Here is a 21,751-nt window from a genome sequence, read left to right as displayed (position 1 = left end):
AAAAATTGGAGTTTTCCTTTCTAGGTTTTTTTACAAAGTAAAGTTCTTATATTCAATGCTGTCAATGTTTAATCTGGCTCTGACTGCACAACCAATAAAATTCATACTCAGAGAGATAATACAAGTTAAAGTGAAGAGAGCTACTAACTAGGTAACTACTATTGTTAAAAATGTGAACTTCTGTGTGTGTATATGTATTACGTATGTGTGTGTATACATACACACACGTATATGTGTATATATGTATATTTTTATATATATTATGTTCCTAGTTATAGAAAGAATAGTGAATGGTGAACAATGTCCTTATAATAGGACATATCTTGATTACAAAACATTTTGTGAATTGTTTTAAAAAGTAGACTAAACTTTCCACTTACTCACTGGTATTAACAGGTTTAGTTATTAGTGAGATCATATGTAATAACTCCTTTTAGTAAATGTTTACTGTATAAGGGTGTATATTAACCTGTTTTAAGAAAATATGACATATGAAAATCTACATTAAGCAAACAAGTTATGCAATAATAAGTTATAAAAGGATTCTTATGTTGGCAAAGAATTCCTACAAAATTCCTTTAAGTATTAAGTCTCTTTATTGAATATAAACTAATTTCTAAAAACCGATGTAACTAAAACATTTCTAAATATAATTATTTTAAAAGTTGAGAAAGTGACAATAATCTTATAATTATTTACTAAATCTTTACATTGTTGGAAAAGAAGTATTCTAAAGTTTCATGGATATCTATTGTCAAAGAAATCTCAATTAGGAATGAAATCAGGCATTACCTTCATTTAAGGGGTCCTGATAAGTTAAATTCCTAACTCAGGAGCACACAACAAGTGACTGGTTTTATTTGTTTGATGTGATTTTTTTTTTTTTCCAGAATAAACCCAGCTTATGGAAAGTGTCACAAACAAAAATCCTTAGGGTATTGTGGGGTACTAAATGAAACTGGATATCACTTTATTTTTATTAAATTTGAAAACTATTTTCTGTAGTACATTTGGTGTTAGTAGAATAGAACTCATTCTTTTTGTTCATTGACTACTGAGAAGTAGAGGTAACTGGGTAAAAGCATAAAATAGGTTTTCTTTAATTCTATAGCACCCTGTATGTTACAGTCTGTTTTAAGAGATGCAAGGTAAGATCAATATCTCTGATATTGATATGCAAGGTAAGATCAATATCTCTGATCTGAAACTTCATAGTTTCAGATCTGTTTTCTACTTCCAATTTAAGTCTTCATTTTAATGCTCTCTACCATGTTTCTGAAATCTAGCACAGACTTTCAGACTCACATGTATGCACACACAAACTGTAGTGAGAATATTTTACAAAAACAATAAGCACGTTTCAAATGCCTCTGATTTTGTTAATATACCATAATGTGAAAAGATGGATGTGAGGAACTAAGGCCCTTTTCTGCAACTGCCTGTCAGTTTCTGGTGAACAAAAAAAACTTAAATTAGAAAAGAAACACTGAAAGAATCATCCCAACACTAGCTGGAGAAATAGCCCTATATTTTGGGGGTTTTCAACAGTAGAGTTATCCTTTTGTACATAATAAATCTTCACAGACTGTCTATTTAATTTATGATCCTTGATAGTATACAGCCTTTCTCCTTCCATGGTATCCTTTAATGTTTCATTAAATGGGACAACATGTTCATTTGGGAGGCTGATTTTCTTTTATTTTGAATGGCTCTGGTTTTCAAATTTTGAAGTCATTTATCCACCCCCAAAAGGATTGAATACTTTCTCTTCTGAACACTTTTTCAGAAAAAGTATTCAAAAGAAAAATGAGCCCTATTTCTAATATTCCCAATGCTGACTTTATGTGGCTTCTTTTCCAAGAATGATAAAACTAATAACAGTTCTAAGATTTAAACATTTCTTTTGCCTATAGCAAATCCATCAAGTATTCACAACCATTCATTTTTTTATGGGTTCAAAATAAAATTTTTAAAGTAAATGTGAGGGCTGGAATAGGTGTTTTAAGATTTAGAAAGCAAAACTCCAGATATTTCATTTTTAATTTGGAGCTCCGGAATAAGGTAGGCAGGCTATCATCCCTATCGTAATATGAAAGGTTAAGTGACTTGTGCAAGGTCCTGTAGCTAGTTAAGCAGCAACACAGAAATTAAAATCTAAGCTCAGATTTGAAGTATATTTCATCTTCTTAAGGATAAATATCCTATTACACAGTGTGGCATTTTGCTATATAACTTAGGCTACTTTTCTGCATGCAAAATTCCTTTCTTTTGTTGACTGATGTACAAACATCAATGCCAAATGTGTGTTTATTTTAGTATTATATCAAAAATTTCTCATTAGGTAGTGACAGAGAGGTGGGTTTCTTTTCTTTTATATTTTTTATCTTATCTTTCATTTCCTCGTTGGAAAATAAGGCACATACCATCTTTTAAAAGCTGCCTACAAATGTAGGTCACTGGAAACAGTACTGAGCTTTTGCATGTTTTTTCTTAGTCTTTTTAATTTGCCAAAGAAACTCGAACTGTGGCTGCCAGGGGAGAACTCAGAATTTTAAATAAGCTCTCACAAGTAGCTAGGGAGGGAAAAAAAGAGGGGAACCCTAGGGTCAAACAGCAAATTTCTGGCTCAACTAGCACTGAAAAGCTTATAGATAGCCTGATAATTTTCTGAACAAATAAAATGTTGACAAAGAAGTGAAGGGAACATATTCTGATTACAGCTCTGCCTTCAAAGACCTTTTAATATTTGTATTTATATTATGGACAAAAGATACACAGTGATAAAACAGTTTTGATAGGATGTACATTAAATATTATACAGGCTAGAGAAAGTAAAAATGTGTGGGAAAATGTGTAATGTATAAGGTGTTGAGTATGCATAAAGCTTGCAAAGTGGAATATAGAAGGGCCAGAAAATAATTTTTAATTATTTATAGCGTGTTATATTACTTTTGTTCTGAATCATAAAACTACAACTTTGGAGATGAACATAATTTAAAAAATGTTCAGTGATATATTAGGCCAACCAAGGGATGTTTCTTTAACTTCATTTTTATAGCTGTTTCAATTTTTGTCACTTAAAAAAAACATGGGCTGGATCTGAGACATTTTTGTATTCTGTGTACTCAGAAAGACCAGACTGTACTTACTACAGTGTACTAAGAGCAAACTGACCACTCACGAGATCTCTAATTCTTGTTCCATGATCAGTAAATAACAGATGCATGGCAAACAGACTTAATCTTGACACCAAACTGACAGAAGGAAAAGAAACCTTTTTAACAGTAACTCAAACTTTACATTGTTAGCAAGTAATACCGCTTTAACTCTAAATCAATATCTCTAACCTCAATTAAAACCAAGGAATCAAATAAAGGAAAAGATACAAGGTACAGTGAATAAGATCTTAACAAATGAGTTCAATATTTGGGTAAAAGGCTGATATTTTGGGATTTAAAATAATGCTTTCAAATTATTAAGATATACTTTTAACTTTTACTTATGGATTTAAAGTCTGTGAAAAAGAATTCTGAAGATGTTAGACTAAATATTCATACTTCATTATTTTGTTACCAAGTATCTTATTACTATATTAATTTATCAAATATCATATGGTTTATTTTCAATGAACTGAAACTCATTCCAGGACATAGATTATTGTAAAGTAATTCATTTTCAATATGAAAGATTTTCTCAATAGTAAATATGGGAAATTTCACCATAATTGATTTTAAATTTGAACTATTTATTTACCAATATGTTTGATGTTAAAAAATATTATATGCTATAATCCTTTAATAAACATCAAGTAGTTGGGACACCCCTGCTGGTAACCAGGTACCTATCCTGGGTACACACTAAAAAATACAACTTTGAAGCTCTTTAAAAGCATTCTAACCTCCCACTTTGTTCTAACTGTGGTTGATGTTAGTGCATAGTGTATATAACAGGTAACTCAAAAAGTTAATGCAACAAGTCAAGAATTAACCCTTTGCTCTAGATATTAGATATCTCTTCCTGAATGAATATTACCTACCTGGCATGTCATCACTAAAAAATATTCAAATTAAGTTTTTGAAACTGACTTTAGCATATTATGAAACAGCATTTAAATTTACTTCTGAAATTTTACTTTCTTTAATTCTATATGTATTAACACATACCATCATATTGTTAAAAATTATGAAAAGGATATAAATAATAGAGAAATCTTAGCATTTTCAAGTTCTTAAGAAATGTTTGGGTGTACATAATTTTTTATTTCATAAAAAAATCAGCTGATCTACTGATAAATGTTTAAATATTTTAACATTAAAATGTAATTTTGCTATATTAGAAAACATTCCATAGAAAGTTTTCATAGAGAATACCCATCACTATATTTGAGATGATCAAGAAAATTCTTTTAGATAAAAAAGTTAACTGAAGAATACTTACCATAGTGTTTCTAAAAGCTTTAACAACATCATGTATATTGTTCTATAGGATTTTCTAAGGGGTGTAACTTTTCAGCGTTACATCTTTAATGCTGACTTCCTGAAGCTCTGACTACAGTAGGCATGAATGTTTCCAAAGGATGATGGATAAATTGCTGGGTGGTTATATAATATATTTTAGGCAGCTGATGGGCTTTTTATCCTTTACTTGTCTTTTAGTTATACACAGTTTTAAGATAATTATGGTCTATAAGATTGTCTTTTCCCTTTTCTTGTACCAGCTATTATTTGCCTTTGTTATAGGCCCCAGAAATCTCCAATCATATACATCATAAAATTAAAACTAAGCAATTATAGCATTTTCTCCCTACATTGTATCTCTAAACACTGTTAATGCTTTGGGTTTTGGTCACTCATTTTTGGGCTGTTTGATACAAATAAGTCTTCAGTATAACTCTGAGCTGGGCACACTGAAATCCCAACTGAACATTATGTAGAAAGTACATAATATATATACCTACTCTTATAGGTGCAGAAATTCTACTTCTCTATATTAGTATTCAACATCTCATTTTAAACTACAAAAATATTTTGTTCATTTTTCTCAGAGATGTTAAAAACTTCGTCTATATACTGGTATTATGAAGAATATACATAACTGAAATTTTTATCAGCCATAATTTTCTCATCCAGTCTGTTTTAAATGTGTGAACACTAAACATTAAACATATTGTATATATTAAAAACAATACTTTTTTTACTTCCTTATAGAAAAATGAGAATGGCATATTATTCTTTTAAGTCAAATATTGTTATACTGTTACATATTAAACATGTAAGGAATATAAGATGATAAGATTAAGAATTTAAGAAACACTGCTTTCTTAACTGGCTGAATCCTTCTACATTCTCATTAGCCAGTAGCTTTGCATGGGATTCAAACAATTCTCCACAGTCACTTTGATCAACCTCAGGAAATTTTGCATCTTTGGCAAATTTTGAAATTGTTTTGCATTATACTCAAGAATATTCAACATATGGCTAACAGGAACAGACCAACTCACAAATCTAATGATGAAAAAATACACTAGTGTTACATGTGAGGGATGTGGGCAGAGGGGCAAAATTTTTAGGAGCGCAGCCCAAAATTTATAGGAGGGCTATTTGTATGTTTTGGCAAATTTGGTTTTCCAATGCAACCTTGTAACTTCAGGGACTTAGATCCTGAGAATGTGCAAAACAAAGATCCTCGTATATAATCCTGGGACATTAACTACAATATGTAAAGAGCTCGTACAGAGCAATGAGAAAAAAAATGGACAGAGACAAAAACCTACTATGAAAAACAAGGAAGAAATGCAGAAGGCTAACAACCATAGGGGAAAATATTCTGCTTTGCTGTAAACAAAGAAACGTGCAACAAAGCAGTATTTCCCCATCAAATGAACGTTTTTAAAATTATTTTTTAAAAAAAGAAAAGAAACATTACTGATGAGTGAAGATTCTATTAACTCAAAAACTAGATATATCTTCAGAGTAGAGATGCATGAAATACAAGAACATAATCAAAATTAAAATAGTTTAAAAATGAATCACTAAATAAGTTTTATAATGTAGGGAAATGTTGTGTGTACATGTTATTTAGCATATACAGCCTATAACAATTTCATTACTCATCTATACAAGTGATTTTAGTTAAAAGCAAATAATGGCATTAAAATCAAAGAAGATAAATTTTTCCTGAGGATCACACACTCAAATTTATAATTAATTTAATATTTAACTTCATTGAGTACCTTATTGATAAATATTCAATTGTCATGTAAAGCAAACTTGCTATTCAAATAAAAACAACTTGTTCTAGGCTACTCATTATAAATAGAAGAATGAGATAACTTTAAAAATGCAGCATCGGGCTTCCCTGGTGGCGCAGTGGTTGAGAGTCCGCCTGCCGATGTAGGAGACCCGGGTTCGTGCCCTGGTCCGGGAAGATCCCACACGCCGCCAAGCGGCTGGGCCCGTGAGCCATGGCTGCTGAGCCTGCGTGTCCGGAGCCTGCGCTCCACAACGGGAGAGGCCACAACAGTGAGAGGCCCGCGTACCGCAAAAAAAAAAAAAAAAAATGCAGCATAAAATCTGCAATGTTATATTAAGTAAATTTAATGCTTAAGACGATTAGGTTTTTGTGGAGTAATTATAATGTCTTTGATAATACATTCTAACTGCACAAGATAAAGTAAAATAGATCTGATGACACTAGAATACATTCTTCAGTTAAAAACACCTATGCTAGGCTAGAGCAAGAGAAACTTTTAAGACATTAAAAATAAATGGTCATACCATTTTAACATTTATTTCCCTTGAAATGTAAGATGAATTTAAGTTCCAGGAGATTAATTAGCATGTTGTTATAAACTGCATCTCAGTAATAGTGAAAATTCAAATATGAGAAAGCCAAGTAAAATATCTGTCAACACTGAAACCAACAGTACTTCTTATAAAGAAAAAATTCCAGAGATATATCAATCACTGAGAATTTATTTCAAATAATCATCTTTAAAATATTATTTAACATAACAGAAAATTATCACTAATGGTTTTTCTTCTAATAAGACAGTCTGCATTTACATGGAATGTGACATTACAGAGGAATAATTTTCATAAAAGAAATTTTAAGTCCAATATGCTGATTTAATTCTTTTGCCTGAGATAACCTTCATTTAAATATTTTAAAGAGCAGCAGTAACTTAGAAGTTATTCCTACATTTTTGAAATCTAAACAGAATATACTTTTTTTCATATTGATGTGAATAAATGATAGTTAGCATTATCATGCTAGAATGCTAGAATAGGTTAGTGTATATTGGGGGTGACTAAATACAGGTTCACTGGGCTACATCAATATATGGATTTAATCATATATGGGCATATGGTAGTCTAAACTTAGAAAAGCTTATCTGGATCAGGTAAGATGACTTGTTTCCATCCCTTTTAACTGTCAGAAACTGGGAGTCTTTAAACCTGGGGTAAATGAAGACTTTGAAAGAGGTACATGATCATGAGAATTTTAAGGAAATCAATTCTTTGATCTTCAACTTTAACAAATATCTAGTGAAAAATGACCTCCTAGAGAATGTGCCAGTGATAGAAGTGCAAGTTCCCCTTTGCCAATCCCCTTTCAAATCAACCTTTCTCACTTCACGAGTGAAAGCTTTACTTCTCATTGTCCCAGGAGTAAACATCTCTGCAGTACCAAACAAAAAGACAACCTAAAATATCTATTTGGTATAGAAAATGTGAATTTTCTAATGACTGGGGAAATTATCCTTTTTTCATTGTTTTCAGCAAAATTTTAGGTGGACCTAATAGACTAGACAAATAATTTAAAGTAATTTATGTTGATAGACATCATGTGATTTCTTTTTGTGTATTACTCAGAAAAAGTGAAAAAATAATTTGAGGGACATTACAATAACACAACTCTCTCTATTTACTTAACTATGAACAGCTCACATCTGCAAAAGTAAAAAATATGAATAGAGCTGATGCTGAATCCCATCCCATTCTAGCAATATTCACGCAATTATATGTCCTAATGAAGCAATGTAGTGTGAACATTTTTATGTCTATTGATACACTATATGCAACAATAATTGTAATGGCGACTGAAATAAAAAGAAATGTGTTTAACACTTAAAGTCTTTTGAGACAAAAAGTTTAAAATAAATTTAAATATGAAGTTACAGAAAAACTATCATAAGGTTATTAATAAAAATGTTGAACATAAAATGTACTACATTCTGACAAAACTCCATGAGGAGTGAGTGGAATAGAAAATACGAATTCAAGGAAAAAATGATTGATGTAAAATTTCCAGTTGTTAAAGAAGAGCTTGCTTATGTAGATACTTCTAAAAATAATGATACTGACATCAAATTGCTATTATTTAGATTGAGTTGGATACACTTACAAGACTGACATAAAAGTCTTCAACTAAAAAAGGCAATACTTATAATAACATCTTTGCAACTAAATAATCTCATAATGAAAATTTTTACATAACTTAGTATACAAGACAATACATAATTAAAAAAATATTTTTAGAAGTATGAGTGCAAAAAAGGTGGGAAGATCACTGTACTTTACTATCTGGAAAGCTGGCCAAGATATAGGATGCGAGTGATAATTGTTCAATGTAGGTTAATAAATAAATGTGAAATGCCTTCTTTGGTTTTAAATGTAATCTTTGTATTTTCAGTAAAATTGAATTAGTCAGAGTTCTCTAGAGAAATTATATGAACAGGATGTGTGTCTGTGTGTGTGTGTATACACACACACACACATATACATATATATATGTACACATATACATACCTCTTCCTGTAATAAAATTTACTATAAGGAATTGGCTCATATGATTATGGAGGCTGACAAGTCCCCAGATATGCACAGCAAGCTAGCTGGAAACTCAGGAGAGCTGATGGTGTAGTTTTTGTCCAAATGGAAAACTAATGGTGTAATTCTGATCCAAAGGATAGCAGACTCGTGACTCAGGAAGAGCTGATGTTTCAGTTTGAACCCGAGAGCAAGAAAAAGTTGATGTCCAAGTTCAAAAGCAGTCCAGTAGGAAGAATCTTTCTTATATGGGGGAGGGTTAGCCATTTTGTTCTATTTAGGCCTTCAACTGACTGGATGAGGCCCACCCACATTAGAGAGGGCAATCTGCTTTACTCAGTCTACCGAATTAAATGTTAATTTCATCCAAAAATACCCTCACAGAAACACTCAGAATAATGTCTGATCAAATTTCTGGGCACCCTGTGGCTTGGTCAAATTGACACATAGAATTAACTATCAGAAGTCCACCCCTTGCTTACTTGGCACCCATACATATCTCCTTAAACCATACTTGGCTCCAGATGAAGACAATAACGAGGTTGTAATTCCACATTCCTAGCTCTGTCACCTAAGATTGTCTTATCCTGGGCTCCTCCTCCCTGCACTATGGCCTGGACACTTTGTATGCAGGAAGCTAGGGAAGTTATAGGACTTATCTTGTCTATTTTGCATAACTCAGGAATCACTGTCCTTTACTGTGTGATGGTCAAAGTTTTGAAGACAGTTGTTTCATATACTTTGTCCTGTTTTTTAGTTGTTTCAGGCATGATGACTAGTCTGGTCCTTATTAATCTACTTTGGTCATAAGGACAAATTTAATAAGAGTCTATGTTTTTTGACTCTAGTTTTATATTTTTCTACTACATTATAAAACTGCTCTATGAATAAAGGTTTGCAGAATCTAATTACTTGCATATATGACTAGCTATTTTAAGAAACCCTGATGAAAAGATAATATTTCTTTTATAATTTTAAAATCCTTCACATAATCCAAAGAAGGACATGTAAAGTACACTGAAATTTTTTTAGTACTAACTTGTACAGATCAAGGTACCTAAGAAAGGCATCAGGGATTAGTTTTCAAATAAAAAAATGTAGTACTCTAAGGCAAAATGTGGAAGTATACTATAGGCTTTAACATCAGTTACCTAGGTTGGAGGAGGGAAGAAGGAAAAATAAAACACTTTATTTAAAAAAGCATATATGGGGCTTCCCTGGTGGCGCAGTGGTTGAGAGTCCGCCTGCCGATGCAGGGGACACGGGTTCGTGCCCCGGTCCGGGAAGATCCCACATGCCGCAGAGCGGCTAGGCCCGTGAGCCATGGCCACTGAGCCTGCGCGTCTGGAGCCTGTGCTCCGCAACGGAAGAGGCCACAATAGTGAGGCCCGCGTACCGCAAAAAAAAAAAAGCATATATAGGTCTTCCTGTCTATGGCTTGGCGAACATTTCCTATATGGCTATAAAGATGTCTGATAAAAAATCTTAGGCTCGGTATGTTGTGGAATGGGCTGTGAAGAACCTATATAGCTTCTTTACAACAATGATTTTGGCCTTTACTCCACTGCTTCTAGCAAGTACAGTACTGTTCAGAAACTGTCCAAAATGATTAAAGCCAGGGAAAAGGAACAAAAGAAAAAACAAAAACATCAAGAAAATATTACAAAAGATTAATAGCAGAAATAAGAATAAAGGAAAACAGGCTCTTCAACCAGAAGGAAATCATTTGGAAAATTATACAAAGGTTTTCTTTTTGAACTTTTTAAAATTTAATAAACAAAGTCTGACCCATATGAAAGAATCATGTTAGTTTTGACCTCAGTATTACAGTAATTTTTATGTGTGGGTGTAGAAATTTGTTGGTGTCTGTTGATAGTTATTGTAAATTAGTATTTATTATTCTACAAATTTTTTATAAATGACTTAGTCATTTGTCATTTTGCAAACTACACAGTGAAATGAAAACACCCTCTGAGAGAAAATGATTTTAGATTATGAATTCTAATCAAATAATGGCTTAAAAGTGAGTTCCTAAAAAAAAAAAAAAAAAGTGAGTTCCTGTTCTGTACAAAGAAATTAAGAATTCTAAAAGTCAGAATTTTCTTCTCTGAAAAATATGCTTTGGCATAAAAAAGATATACTATTTCAAGCGCATATTTTAGTATTATTGCTTATTTCTTGGAAGGGGATACTTTCTGGAATTCTCAAAACAAAATAACTTTAATAAATGAGTACTTCTAATTTCTCTTTCTTCTGACTTACACCTTTGGAATACTGGTAATACAATATCTGACAATATTCTGCAGTTGTTTTTCTTTACCTAGATTTTTTAATAGCTTATAAAGTGCTCATATCATTACTTAATAGTAATTTTGTTTATTGTCAGTTTTAAATAGCTTATTAATATTTCCTCACTGTGACATAAATTTTAGTTTAAAAAACTGTCCAAGAACTAATTTTAAAATGCGATTATATATTCAAATAAATTTGATACTTCTCTTTAAGAGAAAAAAATATGTGTGTGGTCCCATTAATGTATTTAAATATAGTTTGTACATATACAAATCTTATTTACATATATAAACAATATTTTTTATGAAATATTCAAAATGCAATATTGAATTAGTATACTCTATACCTGTAAAATGTCAGCAGGGTCTTCTTTTGCAGATGCAACTAACAAAGTATGTCCAGTGACAATTCCTTCTGCCAGGAAATACTTGAAGAGCAAAGGAGAATAAATATTATATTTATCCTCTTCTGTAAGAAAGAAAAAAAATTATAGTCAGAATCCTACCATATACTAGGATATTTATGGTAGGATATTTTTATATTCTTTTCTCCTTAAAACAAGTCTATGAGGTGGGGCAATAACTATGTCTTCCTAAGGTACAGTTAGATAGGCTAAAATACTTATCTAGATAGTCAATGGTAAGTAGGTACTTTTAATAGAGTCTTTCTGATTCCAAAATCATTCACCATCTACTACACCACCTCTGATATCCATAAAATTTAGAAGGTTATGTATGATTATATTAAAAAATGAGAGATTTGGTTTTTTCTTTACTAAGATTTTCTCAGGTACTGCACCTCTAAAATGGCTATATTCCCTACCAACCAGTTGTAAACGCACACCTCATTACTTTCATGTCACAAGAATTAAACACTTAGTGTTAGATTTGTGGTTAACAGAGGTGGAGAGTAGGGGTAGGGGGAATTGGATGAAGGCAGTCAAAAGTTTCAAACATCTACTTATAAGATAAATAAGTACTGGGGATGTAATTTACAACATGATAAATAAAATCAACACTGCTGTATGTTATATATGAAAATTGCTAAGAGCATAAATCCTATGAGTTCTCATCACAAGGAAAAAAATTTTTTTCTATGACTTTAATTTTGTATCTACATGAGATCATGAATGTCCACTAAACTTATTGTGCTAATCTTTTCATGACGTATTAAGTCTAATGATTGTGCTGTACACCTTAAACTTAAACAGTGCTGTATGTCAATTATATCTCAATAAAACTGAAAGAAAAACTAGCCCATTTAAGGATGAAATTATACCAATCTTACAAGTAATCTTTCAGAAAAAAGGAAAAACTGGAAAGAAATACTTCAGAACTCATTTTATAATGCCATAATTACTTTGATACCAAAACTAGGCCAAGACATCACAGGAAAAGAAAGCTACAAACTAATATGCCTCATGAACATGTATGAAAATAATTTCTAAAATATCCAACCAAAATTCATTAGTATATAAGAAAGAATAATATGATATACTATGATTAAGTGGGGTTTATCACAGATATGCCAAGTTGGTTTTTTATTTTAAAAATCACTGTACCGGAGGACGAAGGGAAGATGGTGGAAGAGTAAGACGCAGAGATCACCTTCCTCCCCACAGATACACCAGAAATACATCTACACGTGGAACAACTCCTACAGAACACCTACTGAATGCTGGCAGAAGACCTCAGACCTCCAAAAAGGCAAGAAACTCCCCCACGTACCTGGGTAGGGCAAAAGAAAAAAGAATAAACAGATACAAAAGGATAGAGATGAGACCTGCACCAGTGGGAGGGAGCTGTGAAGGAGGAAAGGTTTCCACACACTAGGAGTCCCTTCGCGGACGGAGACTGCGGCTGATGGAGGGGGAAAGCTTCGAAGTCTCGGAGGAGAGCTCAGCAACAGGAGTGCGGAGGGCAAAGCGGAGAGATTCCCACACAGAGGATCAGTGCAACCCGCACTCACCAGCCCGAGAGGCTTGTCTGCTCACCCGCCAGGGCGGGTGGGGCTGCGAGCTGAGGCTTGGGCTTCTGTCACAGCGCAGGGAGAGGACTGGGCTTGGCGGCGTGAACACAGCCTTTAGGGGGTTAGTGCACCATGGCTAGCCAGGAGGGAGTCCTGCAAAAAGTCTGGACCTGCCGAAGAGCCAGGAGACTTTTTCTTCCCTCTTTGTTTCCTGGTGCGCGCGGAGAGGGGATTAAGAGCGCTGCTTAAAGGAGCTCCAGAGATGGGTGCGAGCCACGGCTAAAAGCGCGGACCACAGAGATGGGCATGAGACGCTAAGGCTGCTGCTGCCGCCACCAAGAAGCCTGTGTGCGAGCACAGGTCACTATCCACACCTCCCTTCCGGGGAGCCTGTGCAGCCCGCCACTGCCAGGGTCCCGGGATCCAGGGACAACTTCCCCGGGAAAACGCACATGCTCGCCCCACACTCCATGCCCCTCTCTCCCCCCACCACTGGCCTGAGTGAGCCAGAGTCCCCGAAGCAGCTGCTCCTTTAACCCCATCCTGTCGGAGCGAAGAACAGACGCCCTTCGTCGACCTACACGCAGAGGTGGGGCCAAATCCATATCTGAGCCCCTGGGAGCTGTGAGAACGAAGAAGAGAAAGGGAAATTTCTCCCAGCAGCCTCAGAAGCAGCAGATTAAAGATCCACAATCAACTTGATGTATCCTGCATCTGTGGAATACATGAATAAAAAACGAATTATCCCAAATTGAGGAGGTGGACTCTGAGAGCAAGATTTATGATTTTTTCCCCCTCCTCCTCTTTTTGTGAGTGTGTATGTGTATGCTTTTTTTTTTTTTTTTAACATCTTTATTGGGGTATAATTGCTTTACAATGGTGTGTTAGTTTCTGCTTTATAACAAAGTGAATCAGTCATACATAAACATATGTTCCCATATGTCTTCCCTGTTGCGTCTCCCTCCCTTGTGTATGCTTTTGTGTGAGATTTTATCTGTATAGCTTTGCTTCCACCATTTGTCCTAGGGTTCTACCTGTCCGTTGTTTTCTTTTTAATTTTTTTCTTAATATTTTAATAACTTTATTTTATTTTACTTTATCTTCTTTCTTTCATTCTTTCTTTCCTTCCTTCCTTCCCTCCTTTAGACAATGAATCACCCTAAATTGAGGAGGTGGACTTTGAGAGCAAGATTTATGATTTTTTCCCCTTTTCCTATTTTTGTGAGTGTGTATGCTTCTGTGTGTGATTTAGTCTGTGTAGCTTTGCTTCCACCATTTGTCCTAGGGTTCTATCCGTGCATTTTGTGTTTTTAATTTTTTTTCTTAATAATTATTTTTTATTTTAATAACTTTATTATATTTTATCTTACTTTATTTTATTTAACTTTATCTTCTTTCATTCTTTTTTTCCTTCCTTCCCTCCTTCCTTCCTCCCTCCCTCCCTTTCTTTCTTTTTCTTTCTTCCTTCCTACTTCTACTAAGTCTTTCTTTCTACTTTTTCTCCCTTTTATTCTGAGCTGTGTGGATGAAAGGCTCTTGGTGCTGCAGCCAGAGGAGTCAGTCCTGTGCCTCTGAGGTGGGAGACCAACTTCAGGACACTGGTCCACAAGAAACCTCCCAGATCCACATAATATCAAATGGCAAAAAACTCCCAGAGATCTCCATCTCAACACCAGCACCCAGCTTCACTCAACGACCAGCAAGCTACAGTGCTCAACACCCTATGCCAAACAACAAGCAAGACAGAAACACAACCCCACCCATTAGCAGAGAGGCTGCCTAAAATCATAATAAGTCCACAGACACCCCAAAACACACCACGAGACGTGGACCTGCCCACCAGAAAGACAAGATCCAGCCTCATCCACCAGAACACAGGCACTAGTCCCCTCCACCAGGAAGCCTACACAACCCACTGAACCAACTTTAGCCACTGGGGACAGACAACAAAAACAACGGGAACGGGCTTCCCTGGTGGCGCAGTGGTTGAGAGTCTGCCTGCCGATGCAGGGGACACAGGTTTGTGCCCCGGTCCAGGAAGATCCCACATGCCGCGGAGCGGCTGGGCGCATGAGCCATGGCCAAGGAGCCTGTGCGTCCGGAGCCTGTGCTCCGCAACGGGAGAGGCCACAACAGTGAGAGGCCCGTGTACCGCAAAAAAAAAAAAAAAAAAAAAAAACAACAGGAACTACGAACCTGCGGCCTGCAAAAAGGAGACCCCAAACACAGTAAGATAAGCAAAATGAGAAGACAGAAAAACAGAGCAGATGAAGGAGCAAGACAGACCTAACAAATGAAGCGGAAATAGGCAGTCTACCTGAAAAAGAATTCAGAATAATGATAGTAAAGATGATCCAAAATCTTGCAAATAGAATAGACAAAATGCAAGAAACATTTAACAAGGACCTAGAAAAACTAAAGATGAAACAAGCAACGATGAACAACACAATAAATGAAATTAAAAATACTCTAGATGGGATCAATAGCAGAATAACTGAGGCAGAAGAACGGATAAGTGACCTGGAAGATAAAATAGTGGAAATAACTACTGCAGAGCAGAATAAAGAAAAAAGAATGAAAAGAACTGAGGACAGTCTCAGAGACCTCTGGGACAATATTAAACGCACCAACATTTGAATTATAGGGGTTTCAGAAGAAGAAGAGAAAAAGAAAGGGACTGAGAAAATATTTGAAGAGATTATAGTTGAAAATTTCCCTAATATGGGAAAGGAAATAGTTAATCAAGTCCAGGAAGCACAGAGAGTCCCATACAGGATAAATTCAAGGAGAAACACGCCAAGACATATATTAATCAAACTGTCAAAAATTAAATACAAAGAAAACATATTAAAAGCAGCAAGGGAAAACAACAAATAACACACAAGGGAATCCCCATAAGGTTAACAGCTGATCTTTCAGCAGAAACTCTGCAAGCCAGAAGGGACTGGCAGGACATATTTAAAGTGATGAAGTAGAAGAACCTGCAACCAAGATTACTCTACCCAGCAAGGATCTCATTCAGATTTGATGGCGAAATTAAAACCTTTACAGACAAGCAGAAGCTGAGAGAGTTCAGTACCACCAAACCAGCTTTACGACAAATGCTAAAGGAACTTATCTAGGCAAGAAACACAGGAGAAGGAAAAGACCTACAATAACAAACCCAAAACAATTAAGAAAATGGGAATAGGAACATACATATCGATAATTACCTTAAATGTAAACGGACTAAATGCTCCCACCAAAAGACACAGATTGGCTGAATGGATACAAAAACAAGACCCATATATATGCTGTGTACAAGAGACCCACTTCACACCTAGAGACACATACAGACTGAAAGTAAGGGGATGGAAAAAGACATTCCATGCAAATGGAAACCAAAAGAAAGCTGGAGTAGCAATTCTCATATCAGACAAAATAGACTTTAAAATACAGACTATAAGAAGAGACAAAGAAGGACACTACATAATGATCAAGGGATCGATCCAAGAAGAAGATATAAAAATTTTAAATATTTATGCACCCAACATAGGAGCACCTCAATACATAAGGCAAATGCTAACAGCCATAAAAGGGGAAATCGACAGTAACACATTCATAGTAGGGGACTTTAACACCCCACTTTCACCAATGGACAGATCATACAAAATGAAAATAAATAAGGAAACACAAGCTTTAAATGATACATTAAACAAGATGGACTTAATTGATATTTATAGGACATTCCATCCAAAAACAACAGAATACACATTTTTCTCAAGTGCTCATGAAACATTCTCCAGAATAGATCATATCTTGGGTCACAAATCAAGCCTTGGTAAATTTAAGAAAACTGAAATTGTATGAAGTATCTTTTCCGACCATAACGGTATGAGACTAGATATCAATTACAGGAAAAGATCTGTAAAAAATACAAACACATGGAGCCTAAATAATACACTGCTTAATAACGAGGTGATCACTGAAGAGATCAAAGAGGAAATCAAAAAATACCTAGAAACAAATGACAATGGAGACACGAGGACCCAAAACCTATGGGATGCAACAAAAGCAGCTCTAAGAGGGAAGTTTATAGCAATACAATCCTACCTTAAGAAACAGGAAACGTCTCGAATAAACAACCTAACCTTGCACCTAAAGCAATTAGAGAAAGAAGAACAAAAAAACCCCAAAGGTAGCAGAAGGAAAGAAATCATAAAGATCAGAGCAGAAATAAATGAAAAGGAAATGAAGGAAACGATAGCAAAGATCAATAAAACTAAAAGCTGGTTCTTTGAGAAGATAAAGAAAATTGATAAACCATCAGCGAGACTCATCAAGAAAAAAAGGGAGAAGACTGAAATCAACAGAATTAGAAATGAAAAAGGAGAAGTAACAACTGACACTGCAGAAATACAAAGGATCATGAGAGGTTACTGCAAGCAACTATATGGCAATAACCTGGACAACCTGGAAGAAACGGACAAATTCTTAGAAATGCACAACCTGGCAAGACTGAATCAGGAAGAAATAGAAAATATGAACAGACAAAATCACAAGTAATGAAATTGAAACTGTGATTAAAAATCTTCCAACAAACAAAAGCCCAGGACCAGACTGCTTCACAGGCGAATTCGATCAAACATTTAGAGAAGAGTTAACACTTATGCTTCTCAAACTCTTCCAATATATAGCAGAGGGAGGAACACTCCCAAACTCATTCTACGAGGCCACCATCACCTTGATACCAAAACCAGGCAAGGATGTCACAAAGAAAACTACAGGCCAATATCACTGATGAACATAGATGCAAAAATCGTCAACAAACTACAAGCAAACAGAATCCAACAGCACATTAAAAGGATCATACACCATGATCAAGTGGGGTTTATTCCAGGAATCCAAGGATTCTTCAATATATGCAAATCAATCAATGTGATACACCATATTAACAGATTGAAGGGGAAAAACCATATGGTCATCTCAATAGATGCAGAGAAAGCTTTCGACAAAATTCAACACCCATTTATGATAAAAACCCTGCAGAAAGTAGGCACAGAGGGAAGTTTCCTCAACATAATAAAGGCCATATATGACAAACCCACAGCCAACATCATTCTCAATGGTGAAAAACTGAAAGCATTTCCACTAAGATCAGGAACAAGACAAGGTTGCCCACTCTCACCACTCTTATTCAACACAGTTTTGGAAGTTTTAGCCACAGCAATCAGAGAAGAAAAGGAAATAAAAGGAATCCAAATCGAAAAAGAAGAAGTAAAACAGTCACCGTTTGCAGATGACATGATACTATACATAGAGAATCCTAAAGATGCTACCAGAAAACTACTAGAGCTAATCAATGAATTTGGGAAAGTAGCAGGATACAAAATTAATGCACAGAAATCTCTGGCATTCCTATACACTAATGATGAAAAATATGAAAGTGAAATCAAGAAAACACTCCCATTTACCATTCCAACAAAAAGAATAAAATATCTAGGAATAAACCTACCCAAGGAGACCAAAGACCAGTATGCAGAAAATTATAAGACACTGATGAAAGAAATTAAGGATGATACAAATAGATGGAGAGATATACCATGTTCTTGGATTGGAAGAATCAACATTGTGAAAATGATTCTACTACCCAAAGCAATCTACAGATTCAATGCAATCCCTATCAAACTACCACTGGCATTTTTCACAGAACTAGAACAAAAAAATTCACAATTTGTATGGAAACACAAAAGACCCCAAATAACCAAAACAATCTTGAGAATGAAAAACAGAGCTGGAGGAATCAGGCTCCCTGACTTCAGACTATACTACAAAGCTACAGTAATCAAGACAGTATGGTACTGGCACAAAAACAGAAATATAGATCAATGGAACACTACAGAAAGCCCAGAGATAAACCCACACATATACAGTCACGTTATCGTTGATAAAGGAGGCAGGAATGTACAGTGGGGAAAGGACAGCCTCTTTAATAAGTGCTGCTGGGAAAACTGGACAGGTACATGTAAAAGTATGAGATTAGATCACTCCCTGACACCATACACAAAAATAAGCTCAAGGTGGATTAAAGACCTAAATGTAAGGCCAGAAACTATCAAACTCTTAGAGGAAAACATAGGCAGAACACTCTATGACATAAATCACAGCAAGATCCTTTTTGACCCACCTCCTAGAGAAATGGAAATAAAAACAAAAATAAACAAATGGGACCTAATGCAACTTAAAAGCTTTTGCACTGCAAAGGAAACCATAAACAAGACCAAAAGACAACCCTCAGAATGGGAGAAAATATTTGCAAATGAAGCAACTGACAAAGGATTAATCTCCAAAATTCATAAGCAGCTCATGCAGCTGAATAACAAAAAAACAAACAACGCAATCCAAAAATGGGCAGAAGACCTAAACAGACATTTCTCCAAAGAAGATATACAGACTGCCAACAAACACATGAAAGAATGCTCAACATCATTAATCATTAGAGAAATGCAAATCAAAACTACAATGAGATATCATCTCACACCAGTCAGAATGGCCATCATCAAAAAATCTACAAACAGTAAATGCTGGAGAGGGTGTGTAGAAAAGGGAACACTCTTGCACTGCTGATGGGAATGTGATTTGGTACAGCCACTATGGAGCACAGTATGGAGGTTCCTTAAAAAACTAAAAATAGAACTACCATATGACCCAGCAATCCCACTACTGCGCATATACCCCGAGAAAACCATAATTCAAAAAGAGTCATGTACCAAAACGTTCATTGCAGCACTATTTACAATAGCCAGGAGACGGAAGCGACCTAAGTGTCCATCATCGGATGAATGGATAAAGAAGATGTGGCACATATATACAATGGAATATTACTCAGCCATAAAAAGAAACGAAATTGAGCTATTTGTAATGAGGTGGATAGACCTAGAGTCTGTCATACAGAGTGAAGTAAGTCAGAAAGAGAAAGACAAATACCGTATGCTAACACATATATATGGAATTTAAGAAAAAAAAATGTCATGAAGAACCTAGGGGCAAGACAGGAATAAAGACACAGACCTACTGGAGAATGAACCTGAGGATATGGGGAGGGGGAAGGGTAAGCTGCGACAAAGCGAGAGAGAGGCATGGACATATATACACTACCAAACGTAAGGTAGATAGCTAGCGGGAAGCAGCCGCATAGCACAGGGAGATCAGCTCGGTGCTTTGTGACCGCCTGGAGGGGTGGGATAGGGAGGTTGGGAGGGAGGGAGACGCAAGAGGGAAGAGATACGGGAACATATGTATATGTATAACTGATTCACTTTGTTATAAAGCAGAAAGTAACACACCATTGTAAAGCAATTAGATTCTAATAAAGATGTAAAAAAAAAAAAACCACCAAAATAAAAAATAAATAAATAAATAAAAATCACTGTACCATAATGACATATTAAAAAAGTAAAATCATATGATCATTTCAATAGACACAAAAAAAATTTGACAAAATTCAACAATAATTCATAATACAAACTCCTGGCAAATTAGGAATAAAATGAAACCTCTGCAACCTGATAAATGGTATCTATAATAAACTTACAGGTAACAGAATGGTAAGATGGAATGCTTTCTTCCTGATATTAGGAACAAAGAAAGTGTATCCACTCTCACCACTTGTAATCAATATTGCTCAGGTCTGAAGCATATGATAAACCATGAAAAAGAAATGAAAGGCATACAGATTGGAAAAGATAACGTAAAACAGTCTTTATTTGCAAACATTGTCACATATGTAGGAAATCTTAAGCAATCTACCAAAAAGCTAGTAGGACTAACAAGCCAAGTCTATCAGGGTTGTAGCATGTAAAGTCAATATATAAAAATCACTGTTCCTCTACAAACTAGTAACAAACATTAGAAACTAAAATTTTATAAATTCCATTTTAATTGATTCCAAAACCATGAAATATTTTGAATAAATTTAACAAAATATGTGCATGAACTAGCTCCGAATTGAAAAGTATAAAACATTCTGAGAGTAAGTATAAAAAAACCTAAATAAATGGAGTGATATATCATGGTCATGGGATGGAAGACTCAAATCTTTCCAAATTAATCTATACATTTAATGTAATGTCAATGTAAGCCCCAGTAAGCTTTTTGGAGAAACTGACAAGCTAATTCTAAATTTACATAGAAATTCAAAGGTCCTAGGTAACCAAATGAATTTGAAAAAGATCACAGTTGGAAGACATACCATCTGATTTTAAGACTTATTATAAAGCTGTAACAATCCATGCAATATAGATTTGACCAAAGTCTATAAATATAAATGAATGTAAAAGAATAAAGAGACCAGAAATAAACCCACATAACTGATTCTTGACAAAGGTGAGAAATAATTCTTTTTCAACAAATGGTCTTGGAATAACTGGATACTCATATGCAAAACCCAACAAAAACCTCAATCTTACCTCATACTACACTCAATCAAAAAAGAAAAAAAATTTGCAGGTGGGGGGAAGAGGGATAAATTAGGAGTTTGGGATTAACAGATACATACTACTATATATAAAATAGATACACAACAAGGACCTACTGTATAGCACAGGAAACTATATTCAGTAGCTTGTAATAACCTATAATGGAAAAGAATCTAAAAAAGTATGTATACATATATATATATC

The 21,751-nt window shown here is 34.8% G+C and overlaps 1 protein-coding gene across 5 annotated transcripts in view; it reads right to left on the bottom strand.

Moving 5' to 3' along the window:
- The window catches only part of ELP4 (elongator acetyltransferase complex subunit 4), a 252,720-nt gene that overhangs the window by 202,961 nt on the left and 28,008 nt on the right, over positions 1-21,751 (bottom strand). For all 5 annotated transcript variants that reach the window (XR_012333494.1, XM_073808731.1, XM_073808732.1 and 2 more), the window contains exon 3: positions 11,470-11,591. Coding sequence is in view for 4 of the 5 variants with exons in the window: in XM_073808731.1 (XP_073664832.1) it covers positions 11,470-11,591 (122 nt within the window). In the remaining variant the exon portion in view is untranslated. The remainder of the gene's footprint in view (positions 1-11,469; positions 11,592-21,751) is intronic.

The sequence above is a fragment of the Tursiops truncatus genome, chromosome 8 (genome assembly GCF_011762595.2).
Source record: "Tursiops truncatus isolate mTurTru1 chromosome 8, mTurTru1.mat.Y, whole genome shotgun sequence".
In the NCBI taxonomy this organism is placed as follows: domain Eukaryota; kingdom Metazoa; phylum Chordata; class Mammalia; order Artiodactyla; family Delphinidae; genus Tursiops; species Tursiops truncatus.
The sequence above is the reverse complement of the archived record's forward strand: the minus strand, read 5'-3'. Positions and strand labels throughout refer to the sequence as shown.